Source organism: Numida meleagris, chromosome 7 (assembly GCF_002078875.1).
Source record: "Numida meleagris isolate 19003 breed g44 Domestic line chromosome 7, NumMel1.0, whole genome shotgun sequence".
Lineage (NCBI taxonomy): Eukaryota > Metazoa > Chordata > Aves > Galliformes > Numididae > Numida > Numida meleagris.
Genome location: NC_034415.1, coordinates 25,215,683 through 25,230,256, shown reverse-complemented (window position 1 = coordinate 25,230,256; position 14,574 = coordinate 25,215,683). Strand labels below are relative to the sequence as shown.

General features: G+C 44.0%; 3 protein-coding genes across 7 annotated transcripts; 2 read left to right on the top strand and 1 right to left on the bottom strand.

Moving 5' to 3' along the window:
* Positions 14-4,814, top strand: HSPB11 (heat shock protein family B (small) member 11). 2 transcript variants are annotated; one of them, XM_021404422.1, is made up of 6 exons: positions 14-217; positions 578-684; positions 1,547-1,615; positions 2,961-3,004; positions 3,477-3,615; positions 4,722-4,814. In XM_021404422.1, the coding sequence occupies exons 1-5, from the start codon at positions 120-122 to the stop codon at positions 3,582-3,584; spliced, it is 426 nt and encodes a 141-aa protein (XP_021260097.1). In that variant the 5' UTR covers positions 14-119; the 3' UTR covers positions 3,585-3,615; positions 4,722-4,814. The 2 variants fall into 2 exon arrangements, with proteins under 2 accessions (XP_021260097.1, XP_021260096.1); XM_021404421.1 differs by lacking the exon at positions 4,722-4,814 and having other exon boundaries at positions 3,477-3,691.
* Positions 4,126-9,097, bottom strand: DIO1 (iodothyronine deiodinase 1). 2 transcript variants are annotated; one of them, XM_021404415.1, is made up of 4 exons: positions 8,196-9,097; positions 6,448-6,591; positions 5,259-5,458; positions 4,126-4,778 (listed from the first exon to the last, which is right to left on the bottom strand). In XM_021404415.1, the coding sequence occupies exons 1-4, from the start codon at positions 8,734-8,736 to the stop codon at positions 4,713-4,715; spliced, it is 951 nt and encodes a 316-aa protein (XP_021260090.1). In that variant the 5' UTR covers positions 8,737-9,097; the 3' UTR covers positions 4,126-4,712. The 2 variants fall into 2 exon arrangements, with proteins under 2 accessions (XP_021260090.1, XP_021260089.1); XM_021404414.1 differs by having other exon boundaries at positions 4,721-5,458.
* YIPF1 (Yip1 domain family member 1) lies at positions 9,188-14,573 on the top strand. Of its 3 annotated transcripts, none has more exons than XM_021404419.1 (10): positions 9,188-9,292; positions 9,478-9,552; positions 9,882-10,045; positions 10,493-10,573; positions 10,673-10,760; positions 10,883-10,999; positions 11,599-11,765; positions 12,140-12,322; positions 13,299-13,393; positions 14,379-14,573. In XM_021404419.1, the coding sequence occupies exons 2-9, from the start codon at positions 9,522-9,524 to the stop codon at positions 13,386-13,388; spliced, it is 921 nt and encodes a 306-aa protein (XP_021260094.1). In that variant the 5' UTR covers positions 9,188-9,292; positions 9,478-9,521; the 3' UTR covers positions 13,389-13,393; positions 14,379-14,573. The 3 variants fall into 3 exon arrangements, with proteins under 3 accessions (XP_021260094.1, XP_021260093.1, XP_021260091.1); XM_021404418.1 differs by having other exon boundaries at positions 9,196-9,292; positions 9,912-10,045; XM_021404416.1 differs by lacking the exon at positions 9,188-9,292 and having other exon boundaries at positions 9,299-9,552; positions 9,912-10,045.

Here is a 14,574-nt window from a genome sequence, read left to right as displayed (position 1 = left end):
GCGGCTGCGGGCGGGGCCGCGCCGGGGGCGGGGAGCGGGAGGCGGGGCCGCGCCGTCGCCGGGCTCCAGTGACTTCGCGCCGGGCCTTTCCCTCGGCCTTCCCCGCTCCAGGGGCCAGGATGCCGGCCGCCGACTGGTGCCTGAGCGCGGCGGGCGCTGCTCTCGTTATGGCCACCTCCAGCGACCCGGAGCACCCGGCCCACAACATGGCGGACGGGTGAGGGCGGCGCGGCCGCGCGGAGGGCTGAGGGCTGCGCGGCTCCGCTCCCGTCCCGGGGCCTTGAGGGCCGGGCTTCTGAGGGCACGTAGTGCGGCATTGCCCGCTGCCCGCACGTCCCATGGCTGTGAGCCTTCCCGTGGTACTGTTGTACAGAGTGTTCGTATTGCCTTTCTGTGGCACTGAGTTCTGATACTGCAACAGAGCGTTCCCGCTGTCACACAGCCTGTCGGTTACGACCCCCCAAATAAAACAGCTTTCCATTTTTTTTTTGTTTTATTTCTTGAGAGGGGAGATTTCTTGGACGGTGGCCATAAGCAAAGAGCCACAGGGGGTGGTTTTGTGCTGTTTTCTCCACAGAAGTTCCGAAACGTTTTGGTCGACGACAGGGATGTTCCCTCAGGAGTTCATCATTGGCTTTCCCAAGCGTGTGACCATCAGCAGAGTGGCCATCCAGTGCTACCTGGGTAAGGGCTCGCGTAGCAGCGCATGGCTCACATTGTTCAGGGTGCATATACCTGCTTATATATACATCCTCACAGCACTGTCTTATTTTTGAGTTGCATTTAGCACGTTAATACATCACAGAATCATTAAGGCTGGAAAGGACCTCTTGGATCCCCAACCTACCTCCCCATGCCCGCTGCCCACGTCCCTCAGTGCCTCATCCTCCCAGCTCTGGAACACCCCCAGGGATGGTGGCCTCTCACTGCCTGTGTAGCCTGTGCCAGTGCATCACTGCTCTTCCTGAGAAGAAATATCTCCTGATATCCAACCTGAACCTCCGCTGTATAATAAAAATACAGCTTAACTAAACAGTTGTCCTCCACATCCATTTTTCCTCTGAAGATGTATCAGAAAAGATGGAAAACTGGCCCCACCTGCATATTGTGTTCTTACAGGACCTTGTTTTTTCCTTAAGGTTATCTTCTCTAGCACAGTGATGTCTGATCTCATTTTAAAGACAGAACTGCAATACTTACTGTTTTAATGATTAATTCTGAATGTTGATTTTTATAATTTTATATGGCAACTCTCTTAGTTTTTCTTCTTAAAATAATGCAAAGGAAGATGTGAGCTGCAAGACCAAAAGGACTGATCTGAGGTCAGAGCATGGGGACACGCGCTTGGCCATCAGCAACACAACTGGCAACTTGTCGTTGGTTGTCCACCCTGAAACATGACTGCATTGGTTGTCTCAGTCCCGTGCCCTACATTAGAGCAAGAATGAATTATAAGATGCTTTGTAGATGAAGTGTGTTGCAATAAACATAACAATCAGTAAACCCTAGGGTTTATATTGATATTTTAAATGCATGTGTATTTTAGTGCGGACCTTAAGGATTGAAAGAAGTGTGTCTAAAGACCCAGTAGATTTTGAAGAGTGCATTGAAAAAGGTAAGGTTCTGAGCCTGAAGTAGTGGCGGTTTGGTGGGATCGATGTTGATCTGTGCATCTGCTGATCTACCTATGTCAAGGCTTTCAAATAACAAAACTCCTGGTAGGCAACCTAGGAATGATTCTGGTTGACTTTTGTTGATACTACTGAGATAATTCACAAAACATAAAACTTCCTAATGAAGCTTGAACTGTTATTATTTTTTTCCTCTAGGAAAACAAAGGAGGTTAACAGTAGGATATGTGCCATGGCAGGCACCTGAGAACAAAAGTCACAGAACCACAGAATCACAGAATGGATTAATTTGGTACAGACCTTAAAGATAATCTGGTTCCAACCCCAGAACAATGTCATGCTTTGGTAGAGCCTTGTCACCTACACTTTTGTTATTTTTGGTTAGTGTTGGTTAGTCTTTTCTATGATGTATTTCACAGGAATCCTAATTTTCTCGCAGAAATTCCTTGTGACATTATACTGTGGTGTAGTTCTTGCAGTAAGGTATTTACGTTTTGACAATAGTTGCCTGAAAAATTGCAGTGTTGATTGGAGGGATCTATCTCTTCTTGCTAAGTAGTGTCAAATTTTTGGAGTTCCCCATTTGTATCTTCGAACATCCTGTGAAAACATGGATGCTGAAAAATAGCCAGTCTTCCTCTCGTGTAGCCTCATGCTCTGTAGTGCCATTTCCTCAACTTGAAAACTGCTTTTTCAGATGGCTAATGGTAAACAAATGTACTGGGTAACAGTACGCTTTTTTGTAAGGTCAAATCCTAATTTTATGCCTTTAATTAAGTACACAGCATGTAAAATTGTGCTTCTTAGATTTTAGGGAGGTTCTGTTGATCCATAGAGATAAAACTATCCTTTTTATCGTTATTGATGCACTCTTAATTTTTCAGTGAGTCATTTTAACTCCATACGTGTTTGTTGAGTATTCATATCTGGCTTGCTTATTTTATTAGACATTAATTTAATAGACGTTTAAGTAAATTTTATGAATGCTGATGGGCTGCTTAGCTGTTTGGAGATGTAAAATTGGAGATGTTCCAAAAATTGAAAACAGACTCATGTAGTATAATAGAGTGCCAGTTCCTGCTTTGTTATGTATTTTTTTAAATGCCCCTTGGGCGATGTCTTATAAAACAGTGTAATGAGTTGTATTTTTACACTGGGATATTGCAGAAAGTATTTGTTCTCTTAAACCACCTTGTAAAGAACAATTTCTGTGTGCTGTGTCAGTTCATGGTCCTTAAATTCTCATGAACTCTGAAGTCCAATGAAAATTTTTCACAGCATTGCACACTTATTATTACTTATTATTTACTGAAAAAAATTATTTTCTAGATTTGCAACACACAGAAGGACAGCTTCAAATGGAAGAGTTTCCGGTGAGTATACACAGGATGCACCATAGTGCTTCATGGCATAGGATGTCTAAACTAACTGGGTAGAAACTATGAGAAGAAGATAATTATTGCCAGCTTGACATTAGATGTAGGAATTTATCGTTCGTGGTATGTGATTGCACTTTGCTGCTGCTTCTTTGTTGATTATGGTGTGAAATTGCACCTGCGTACTGCTCCTAACTGTGTGAAAGAGCTCTCTCCAAAAGGGTGGCAGTGTGTCCTCCCACAGCTGTCGTCTTGTGGGCTGCAATATTCAGGGGTGGGGAGGGACAACTGTTTGGAAATGCTCTCGTCTGAAGAAGCTCTGAAGCTGGCTGCATGTACTAAAAGAACTTAACTTCTGTGTCATTTGAAAACAGAGACAAATATCTATATCTTTGTAGCAAACTTCTGCACGTAGTTTGATAGTTATGTTACTGCAGAGAATGCAGTAACATTTTTTTTTTCTTTACAGCTTCCTGATTTCCAAGCCACTTACTTGCGATTCATCATCAAATCTGCCTTCGATCACTTCGTATCGGTGCACAGGGTGATCGCAGAGGGCACAGCAGAAGACACTTAAGTCTGGCTTGAATTTGTACCTCATCTTTTTGGTATTATATTTTGATATCTCTGTCACGGGAAATATTTATTATTAGAACCTTGCATTAAAGTGTTTTTGAAGATACAGCTGTAGTATGTGTTCACCACCAGTTTAGTGGGCATAACACGGTACTGTCATTAATTGTAATAACAGATTCCATTACCAAAAACATTTGAACATAACCAGGTCCATTTAAATCATTGTGTTTAAGTCAGACTTTTTTAAGACATGAATTGCAGCTCAGTTTCCTGTGAGATGTTTCCCTTGCACTCTGAGTTGAGTAGAAAAGGCGTGAAATACTTAAATGAGAGGTATTACTTCTTACTGTCACTCTTCAGAAGTTCTTAAATTGGAAACTTTCTGATCAACTCAACATAAACTGTTTAACAGGATGAATATAAGCTACTACTGCTTGTAAATAACCGGAGGGGAAAAAAAAAGCTGGATCCATGGTGCTCTGATAGGTTGGCTTGTTTATTTGTTTTAATAATTGCAAATCAATCCTTTGTTTCTAAAAATATTTTCTAAAATCAGGTCACAGCTGCCTGTGCTTTGTGCTGTGACTGTCATAACAAATATTTTAGAAACAAATGTCAGGAGAGATTGTCTTATTCAGAAGCCTTTTGAAGTGTGTGAAATTGAACATTTAGGAAAATGGTACGTATACAAGAGGGAGAGAAACTTAATAATGAGAAATCAGTCGTTTCCCATTAAATTGGCTCTTACAGATGTCACCATCCCTGAGGTTTATCCTGCACAATATTCTTTAAGAGTTTAGATCTTGGTGTCCAGTCGTAACAGCTCAGCAGGCTCAACTAGTATTCATTACTGCATGTGGTATATAAGCACAGTAAGATAGATGCTACAGTGCAATAGCTGAGGTGGTTGTGATAGACCTGAAAATGTCCATACATGTCAGTGACGAACTACATTACGGACGCTCTTTAAATCCACGTACGTTATTCTCTTTCTAGTTGCTTCTGGTATTTTCTGGCATTTTGAAATTTTGGGTTTTTTTTTTTTTTAAGTCGTAGGTCTATGAAAACTTATCCACTGAGCTTTTGTATCCAGATAGTCTTTACTCTGATGTCCTCCTCTTTTCTTTTTCTATTTCAGTTTTTCCAGGATGGTGCGTATTTCCTGGGGGTGATAATTCCAAGGCCCCACTCCTCCCTGCAAAGGCAATAAAATTATACAGTGAAGCTCAAATACACAGAGCAGAAGTCTTTAGAGCGCAGCAGTTAAATCAGAACGGCGGGTGGGGTGTGCTTGGGCTTCCTTTGCTTGGCAGCCGTTGCGCAGGAGATGGTGTGTGCACAAGTCACACCCTGCTGTGTAACTGGACAGAGCCTGTGTCTGGCTCCTGGAGCTGGGGAGTGTGCCTGCATCTTGCAGCTTGGATGTAGCTAGGTTTTCTAATACGCCACAGGATAAATATTTGAGCAGGACTGAGGTGTACATCAAATATGTACATTGTAAAGGCCCAGACTGGTGTTGCTGCAAGTCCTTTTTTCCCTGAGGTTAGAATGATTTGTGAAATGGCTAGCTATGAAAAAGAATGAAATACTGACTGTTGAATAAAATGTAAAACATTCTTATTTTAAAAGTTGAGGATCCCAATATGTTGTGCTCCTTATTGTTGATGGTTTTTACCTTGTAGAGAACATTCTCTGCTTGAAGTATATACAGTCTTTCTGGCAGCGCTGCGTATTTTGAGCTGCTCAGGTTTTCCATTGTGTCTAAAACCACTGGACATAAGGGATTCTTTTGCTGAAGAAATTGTGCTGCAGTTTTTCGATCTTCAAGGCTTCTGTGTTTTTTAATAACAACATTGTTTTTAAAGGCCCATCCATCTAAAACAAATGAGAAAGGTATTTAGCAGTGAAGTTTAGGTGTTGGGGTAGAGATGTGCTGTGCCATATATTGCAATTTACTCCTGGCAACAAAACTTGCCGTGAAATGAGAGATCCTTCTTAGGGTATGAGAATGGTACAGCTTTGAAAATAAATGATGCTAAGTTTTTTTCCTTTACTTTGAAAACAGTATTTTCCCTTTGTTGAGGATTCAGAAACACTAGGCGTATATTAGCTGAAATTTTCCCACGTTAGCCTGGAAGGATAATATGGGAACTGTATCCCTTCCGGATAAAGTTTGCCAAAATTTGTGCTGCAGAGAAGGTTTTTTTTTAAATTAGAAGTCATGATATTAGCTGCTTCCTGCTCATTTAGCACAGTTTCAGCAATAGTACCATTTATTCAGCTTGACTCTACTCTTTAAGCCTATAAAAACAACTTTCTGATCTGTGATAAGTACATTGGGTAGAAGGCACATCCTTCCTCTTCAGAAATATTCAAATACACATTTGCATACAAGTTCCTAGGAAAGGAGAAACATGTAAACCATTTTAATGACTGGGTGTCTGTTTCTCAACTACTGTGAATAATGTAATGTTGTAAATGTTACATTTTAGAAAACCGTCTTAACCAGGGGCTAAAAATCTCTGCCAATGTCTTAGTTCAGTGTAGATAAATATGTGTACGCTCTATTCATTTTATTTTCTTTCCAAAAGGAGCTGTACTGAGACCAGGAGGAAGTTTTGCAAAGCTTTAACTATGTGTTTCGCTTCACAGAGATGAGTGTCTCCAGCAGCAGTGCCTCACGTCAGATGTGTGAGTAATGTCCTTGGGGAATCAAGGGCAAAGATTGGTGCCTAGATTCGGTGTTACCGTTTTTGATTCTTGACTGTTTGCAGTTCCCTCCTCTGCTAAATTAGTTTTCTTCCTAAAGGGAATGGTAGATATCAAAAGTTTTGGTAGGTGCTCATGTCATGTTTGTACTGTACCTACTGCGTGAGCTTCCTCAATGTAGATGATAAGGAAATCTGCTATAGAGCTGAAATCTTTGATAAGTTTGTTGAACTCATCAAATTTTAACATAAATGAAGGTCAGGTGCAGCTTCCAAAATTGAGGATTAAAGGTCGGTTATCTGGAAGAAAAACATAGGACACTTTGTGGTTACACTGATGGAGAGAGGAAGGACAGAACTGAATTAATACACTGAACTGAGCCTCTGCCACAGTGTTTCCTGTGCGACTAAGTCACTTATCACAAAACTTTCTTCCTAGGACATTAAAATTGGTAGCAGAACATCTGTATCACCAGGTTTCTGTACAAAACGAGCATAAGGATGCTTGCTTTTCCTTAAGCTGGCACTGACCGGTGCAGGATCCAGTAGTGAGCTTAGCCAGGGAGCATCCTTTCCTGTGTAACGCCCAGGGAAGGCAGAACGTACCCTCCAGATAGATGTCTTGTGATGTGTTATCATCATAAGAACCATTTCTCAAGCTACCAGCATTTTGGGATAGGGAACTGATCAAAATGTAGCACCTCGCAGCCTCCTTGACATCCTTCATATGAAGGAACTGCAAAAATATTAGATGTGATCATCTGCAAAGTTTCTTGAAGGACAGCGATTCAGAGGTCTAAGCACAAATTATTCTAAGCACAAATTATGAATTCTCTTAATGAACCTTTTGGACATTTTTTTTTCCCCAGAGGTGTCAGTTGTGGCCAAGCTGAGTGGAAGCTGCAGCCCCCTCAGTCGTGCCTCACAGGCTTTCATGCTTTCAATGCATTTCTGCAATTTTCTGTCCAAGCAGAACTTTGGTTACATACTTATTAAACTAATGCTACACAAGCCAGGGGCGAAAGTATCTATGCGGTTGCTTGCAAATGAGCACAGGTGTACCCACATTTGTTAGCACCTGTTCAATTGATTGCAAGGCTTCAGTTTAAGAAAACTTGCAGGATTTTTAGTCTGTGGTGATGCTAGATTATCTAAAGTGCAGTCAAGATGTTCCTTCTGGCTGGGTTTAGCTTCACAAACTGCTGCTAGCATAGATTTGCATCTTAAGCTAAAAAAACAGGGTGCCTTCCTGTAGATACTGTGTATGTACCGTTATTTCTATGTTGCAGCCCTATTTTATATCTCTATCTGTCTCTATATGTACACCTTTAAATTAGAAAAGCAGAGCTGGAGAAGGATTTAATCCCTCCCATGGAGTTAGAGACTGCAGCTTAATGATTAATTCCACGTTCTACAGAGATTTCAGTGGGAGGCAGAGGACAAAGTACAAAGCAACTTCTTTTTCTTCTGCTTAATTTCTAGCTCCTTTAAATCTGCAAAAACACCGTGTGCTTTTAGGCTTTAGCCTGGCTTCTGGGACTTCCCGTATGTGCAGGCAATGACAGCCAACGGTCGTGACTCACTGCATATGGTTCCGATTCTGGGTCTTATCTTCCTAAAAGAAACAATTATCTTGGCTTTCAGTATATCTAGGTAGGGACAGCTTTTGCAAGAGGTCTTTGAGCTTATTGCCGTGCAGGGATATTGTATCCGGGACAATGAGCTGGTTACTTCAGGAAATCAAGAGGCAGAGAGCTGAGAGTGCATGGCACAGCAGCCCAGGATAAAGCATTCATTTGAAGGCAGAAATGCAGTACGTTCCCTGCTTGTCCCTAACCCCTTGGCAGCCTCTTGTCATTTATCCTTTTAACAACCCCAAACCGGTACAAGGATGATGTACTGACCTCGCATGAAACTGAAGAGGTGCTGAACCTCCCCATTTAGAGCCACCACCGGTGTGTTGGGAGCAGGGCGTCCCTCGTAGGCTTCGTCTTCCAGCCTCCTCCACTTCACTTTCAGCACAAAGAGCAAATACTGGAAGCTGAAAAAAGTCGGGCCCCAGTTTTCGTAGCTGAACTTTGGGTTCTCGTTCATTCTGCTCTTTTCGCCGAGCTTTAGGATGTATCTTTTCGTGGTGTCAGGGAACAGTATCATCATCGTTTTACCAACAACGACACACAGAGTAACGTACAAAAGAATCAGGAGTTTGTGTAGGAGCACCCTGATGCTGAACATTGTGCTGGGCTGGCTGCTACAAAGTGACCGCAGCGCGACAGTGGGGGCAAAGGTAGTGAGGTGGGGGTGGGGGGGAGGAGGGGAATGTCCACGTGTTTGGCTGAATTTCTGCCTTGCCTCAAACTGTTCTTCACCTTTACGTGGGCTCCAGCGTCTGCCTGAGCGAGGAGCCCGCAGCTGCACCGCCCGCATCCCCGGCAGGGCATGCATCGCAGCGAGGGAGAGATTCCTGGTGCAACCTGCGCGGTTATGAGGCTTGTCACGGGTGTGCTGCGTGCGTTGCTAATGAATCGGGATGTTTTCCCAGATTAAGAATTAGGGCATACGTATAAAGTATATATAAATTATATATGCACACACGTTTATATATATTATATTTATTTCTGCATTGAGACATACATTCTTGAAGCTCTATAACCTAAACGCGCGTGTACCTAGGCAGATAATACACAGACGCCGCACAACCTTAACCCGTCCCCGGCACAGCCCCTGCAGCGCTCAGGGCGCCGGGGCGGGCGGAGCGAGAAGGGCGGGCAGCCCGGGAGAGGGGCCGCGGTCCCTTTAAGGGAGTGGGTGGGGCAGAAGAGGAAGCGCCTCCGATTGGCCGGCGCGGAGCTTTACGCCAATAGGATCTTTTACAGCCTGCCGGGTGGGCGGGAGAAGCGAGCAGCGGAGCTGCTGATTGGTCGTTGCGGCGCAGTTCCTGCCGCGTTGTTAAGGGAGGCGGAAGTCGCGGCTGGGAGCGGTTGGGCAGTGGGGAGCAGAGGTGCGGGGCCGGGCCGGGCGGTGCGGGGTTCCCCGGGGGAGCAGGTGACGGAGGGCAGCCGGTAGCCTCCGTCTGCACTGCCGGTAGGGTTGGCATCGGGGGCAGCGCTGGCGGCCTGGTCAGCAGCGCTGCCTGTGCCCGGTGGGTGCTGAGCGGCAGGGCCCGGCGGGGCCTTGTGCTTGCAGGAGGGTGCAGGCCTCGGGAGCTGCTTCTCGGCCCGAGCGGGCGGATGGCGGCGGTGGATGACCTCAAGTTCCGAGGTGAGCGCGGTGCAGCTGTGGGTACCGGCTGGGCAGCTGTCTAGAAGCGTTTCTGCTCCGTGTTTTGCGTTATGGAGGTGCCAGCTCCCTGGTACTGGTCTGTTACACCAGATCAGTAGGAGAGGAGGCCGCGCACTTCGTTAACTGAATAAACGTTCAGTTCTGTCTGCGTCAGTTTGGGTTTTGAGAAACCTTGCACATCAGGTGCCTAAACTACTGATGCATCCTTTCTTGGGTAGTGTGGGAGTCTTCATGTATTTCTTTGAGCTGTGAGAAAATATCCTTTGGTAACCTGGTCATCACCTTTCTTGTGACGTACTTATTTGCAGAATTTGACGATGCAGCTAATTTGCTTGCAGCGAATCCTGATGCCACCACAATAAGCATCGATGAGCCGGTGGAAGCCCATAAGAATCAGCACGGCCGTCGGCAGGAACCAGGGAGAGAGGAGGACGATGAACTGCTGGGGACTGATGACTCGGATAAAACAGAGGTAATGCTCTTCCACACAGTGGCAACACTGTGTTTGTTTCTGCCAGTTTTGCCATGGGGTTGGTGCCTCTGGCAGGAAAGCAGGAGGCTTTGAAATGCCCAGGGTTTGTCTGAAGGCTCTGCTGATGCAGCTGTCAAGCTGCGCAAGGGAGCTTGTGGTATAGATGAAAATGTGATATAAATAATGCATTGGAAGGTGGCATCTCGCTGCTCTTTAGAACACCAGACCACTATTCTGTTTGCAGGGAGATTACTAGCTGCTGCTAACAAATGTTGGAAGGGTAAAGAAAAACTGTTAAGTAGTTCATAGAAAGCGCTAATAGGTATTTTCCTGTTAATTTTGTTTTCTGTCTGGGTAGAGACGTCATTTAACTAATGCGTGAATGAACCAGTAATTTATAAATTACATGTTTGTAATGTTTTCCATGTTGCTTTTCCTACCATACAGCTGCTTGCGGGACAGAAGAAAAGTGCCCCTTTCTGGACATTTGAGTACTACCAGACGTTCTTCGATGTGGACACTTACCAGGTTAGCACTCCATTGTCCAGGAGAACTCATTTGAGCCATGTTTTATCTTTCCTTTTATCATTTTTGGTCAGACAAAACTTGTCTTGTGTGTTTTCATAGGTCCTGGACAGAATCAAGGGTTCAGTTTTCCCAGTGCCAGGGAGGAACTTTGTAAGGCTGTATGTCCGCAGCAATCCTGACCTCTATGGTAGGTATGAGGCGTGATAAGTTCTCTTCTGTGCTGAGCGTTTTGAGTTTGTATTCTGCTTCCTCTCCCTAAACAATTAAAAAGGCAGAGGAATTGTTATTGAAATTGTGTTTCCTTTTAAGGTCCCTTCTGGATATGTGCTACGCTTGTCTTTGCCATTGCTGTTAGTGGCAATCTCTCAAACTTTTTCATCCACCTGGGCAGGCCGACGTACCACTACGTGCCCGAGTTCAGAAAAGGTTTGTAAGAATATGATATGGTCTTGGGGGTGTGGTGGTGATGTTTCTTTTATGTGCTAATGCAGTAACACAAAAACAGGCCATAGCCTTCATTTAGTAGCCTTGTTGATTGATTGCTCTCTGTAAATTTTGAAGAGATGGCAAAATAAGCACTGGAAGTGGGCCTGAAGTCACTTGAATGGTTTTGGAGTTGACGCTCATGTCTGTAGTCTCAAATGTTTTAGTATGTTGGCATTCTATTCTTATTTTTCAATATCAGAAGCTGAACTTAATTAATTTTTAATTAAATTTTTATGTTCTGCATCGCTCTTTTCACATTGAAAATGACAGCATTTCATACACAAGTGTAATAAATTTAAAGCGGCAAGGTAATTGTTTCTGGAGTCTTTATTTTTAAATTAACTTGAAATGCTGGCAAAAATACTTGGTGTAAAGTAAAGTGGGGATAAATGCAAAATTCTCCATTTACAAATAACGAATGCTTTATATTTTGAAAATAATTTCAAAGGAAACTCTCTAGTTTTCAGGCTAAATGTTTCTATATGTTTGATTCTGGCTAGTATTCTAATAGAACCTTAAATCTTCTGACACGTTTACAGTGTCCATAGCGGCAACAACGATTTATGCATACGCTTGGCTTGTTCCCCTTGCTCTCTGGGGATTCCTGATGTGGAGGAACAGTAAAGTTATGAACATTGTCTCCTATTCGTTCCTGGAGATAGTATGTGTATATGGCTACTCCCTCTTCATCTATATTCCCACAGCGGTATGTATGGCCTAAAGGCTGCTGGCAAGCTTGGGAACTGGGATGTGTCCTCCCAGGCTGCAGATGTGGATGGATGTGTTGGGGGCAGTGCTGATGTGCAGGCTCTGAGGATGAGTTTCCCTGGCCAGCACCGTCCTGGGCCGCTCTGATTGGGGGGAGACTGCGGAGGGGCTGCCCAGAACTCGGGAAGCATGAACTTGTCATGCCCAGCAGCTCCTTGTTGCTGTGGCTGCTGTCGTTCTTTCCTCAAATTAGGCATGGGTTAATTTGAGAACAAATTGGCTGGAAGTGATGAAATGTCAGAGAACAATGCATTTATTTAATGAATCTCAGTTTCACGTAGTCTCTCTGACAGTCATTTTCCTCCCTGACAGATTTTATGGATTATTCCACAAAAAGTGGTGCGCTGGGTCCTGATGATTTTTTCCCTGTGCCTTTCGGGCTCTGTTTTGGTGATGACCTTCTGGCCTGCTGTGAGAGATGACAACCGGAGGATTGCGCTGGCGACCGTGGGGACCATCGTCCTGCTTCACGCCCTGCTGTCTGTTGGCTGCTTGGTATAGGACTCTTTTTTTTTTTTTTTTTTTTTTTTTTTTTTCTTTCTTTCCCACCCAGCTCTGTAACCTGTTATTACCTGGGACTTGCAGCATGGTATAGTGCAGGGAAGGATGTTGCTGGAGAATCTTTATAAATCAAAAAACAAGAGGTACTTGTGAAAAACCACCAAAGGAAAATCTCTCATCATTTCAAACAGCAGAAGTTAATGCCAATCTGACTTAGACAGTGGAAGTAACAAACTCAATAATAAATATTTAGCACAGAGTTACTCAAAAAACAGAATTGTTATCTGGAATTCATTCTAGTGTCAGAAAAACATTAATCTTTGTTGTACCCAGTCACAGATTATTCCAACAAGTACCATATTCAGTTAATCATTTAAAATTATTTAATGTCCAGTATATAGTGCATACTTCTGAGTTCTATGTATGAAAACATAAACTTGCTAGAAATTAGTAAATCCACATTATGAAATCAGAAGGGTGTAATGCTACTGAAGTCCATAATGACAATAAATTATTTTTTGTCTTTTCATTGCACTAAGTGGAATGATGCTGTACAGGCTTTAGTTCTGACCCCCCACTTCAGCTTCTAGTCTAACTAGATTTGCTCAGCATGCAGGTAGAGGGCAAAATGGAACTCTGATGTCAGCAGGAGCTCCTGTTACCATAGGCTGTGTGGAGCTTCATCAGTTAATCAGCAGTCAGTCGAGTACATTTCTGCAGTGCTGTCTGGTATTGGTCTTTTCAGACTTCTTAGCTGTTGACTGTTATACTGTAAAATCCAATTTAGAGTCCCATTTTAACTGGCCATTTCTAATCTGATAAAATCACTTAGAAAATATCCAGATTTGTTGTTCCAGTACTGTGCTTGCACCTCATGGGTGGTGGATGTGGCAAGAGTGAATGGGAGCTGATGAGGCGGAATCATTTGTTTCTTCCTAAATGGTCTTTTTTCTCTTTTGTGATAACTTAGGCATACTTTTTTGATGCCCCTGAAGTGGATTTTCCTGCACCTATTATCCCTGCTCACAATGGAACAACACTAATAACAAAAGTTAAATAGATAAGGTAAGATTGTAGACTTCTTATGTAAGCATCTAAAAACATAATCCTGTGGTTAGGGAACACAGGCCTTGAAACATCTCCCTTGCTCCTTGTTCAGTGTAAAAGGGTTGAACACATGAATTCTGCCAAACAGGGTCCATATATAAATACCATTTATTAATATTTCTTCCAGCTAGAATTTTAATTTATAGCTATAAAAATGTAAAAGACTGAGAAACAAAGACAAGTTACCTTTTTTTCCCCTGAGGTTTACTCTTGGGAAAGAAACATTTGAATAAGGTGCACTTAAATAATCCTCTCAGTCCCACAGGTCATTTTAAAGATATTTTTCCCTTTAGTATTTATATTGTGTAAGTTACAAGGTGTTACAAGGTGTTTCAGTGCAGCAGCCCTGTGTTTGGGGACAGCCATGCGTTCTCCTTTTGGGCTGCTTTCCTTGTGTGGGATGCTCTGAGGGTTTGCTCCCTGCTGTGCTGGCTGGGAGCACGGCCCGGGCAGGTGATGTCAGCGTTCTTTGAGGAGGTGAGGCATGGAGCAAGTCCAGGGGAAGGCTGGTAGACGTGCAAGGCTGGTAGACGTGCAAATGCCAGGCCTCTGCCAGCACACATGCGGAAGTGTGTAAGTGCATATCAGAGCATTTACTGACCAGAAGCTGTGTTTGATTAAATATGTATTTATATGCCAAGTGAAAATGATCATAGCAAGTTACCAGCTGTGCCACCAGCAGCTCTGGCTATCCAGGGCCCCTCTGTGGTTGTGGGCACCTCCAGGAATGTGGCACCCACCGCTCTGGGCAGCAGTGCCACGGCCCTACTGCCCTCTGGGGAAGGAATTTCCTCCTCACACCTCACCTAGATAGATCTCCTCCTTCTGCTCGAAAACCCTCTGTCCTGTCACTATGCTCCTGGAGGCCGAACAGCCCTAAGTCGTGCATGCCCAGTGCCTCTGAGGAGCCGTAGCGCTCACAGGAGCTGCTTGTCTCTTTCAGATCGCGCTGCTGCTCCACCTCTACAGTCACTTTATTTTTTCACTGAAGAACGGGACATGTGTGCGCAGAAGCAGCCCTGCGGGACCCACGAGTTCACAGACTGCTGCGGCGGGCACAGGGGCTGAGCCAGGCGCTGTACAGCGCGCGTAGTTTCGCTGCTCTCCGGTTGCGCCGGAATAAAGCGTTGTGAAGGTTC

Coding starts and splice junctions, on each gene's coding strand:
- HSPB11 (XM_021404422.1), top strand. CDS start 120: ATGCCGGCCGCCGACTGGTGCCTGAGCGCGGCGGGCGCTGCTCTCGTT. Junction 1,616..2,960: donor TGAAGAGTGCATTGAAAAAG/GTAAGGTTCTGA, acceptor ATTATTTTCTAG/ATTTGCAACACACAGAAGGA. Junction 3,005..3,476: donor TTCAAATGGAAGAGTTTCCG/GTGAGTATACAC, acceptor TTTTCTTTACAG/CTTCCTGATTTCCAAGCCAC.
- YIPF1 (XM_021404419.1), top strand. CDS start 9,522: ATGGCGGCGGTGGATGACCTCAAGTTCCGAG. Junction 10,761..10,882: donor CAGCAATCCTGACCTCTATG/GTAGGTATGAGG, acceptor TTTCCTTTTAAG/GTCCCTTCTGGATATGTGCT. Junction 11,000..11,598: donor CGTGCCCGAGTTCAGAAAAG/GTTTGTAAGAAT, acceptor ACACGTTTACAG/TGTCCATAGCGGCAACAACG.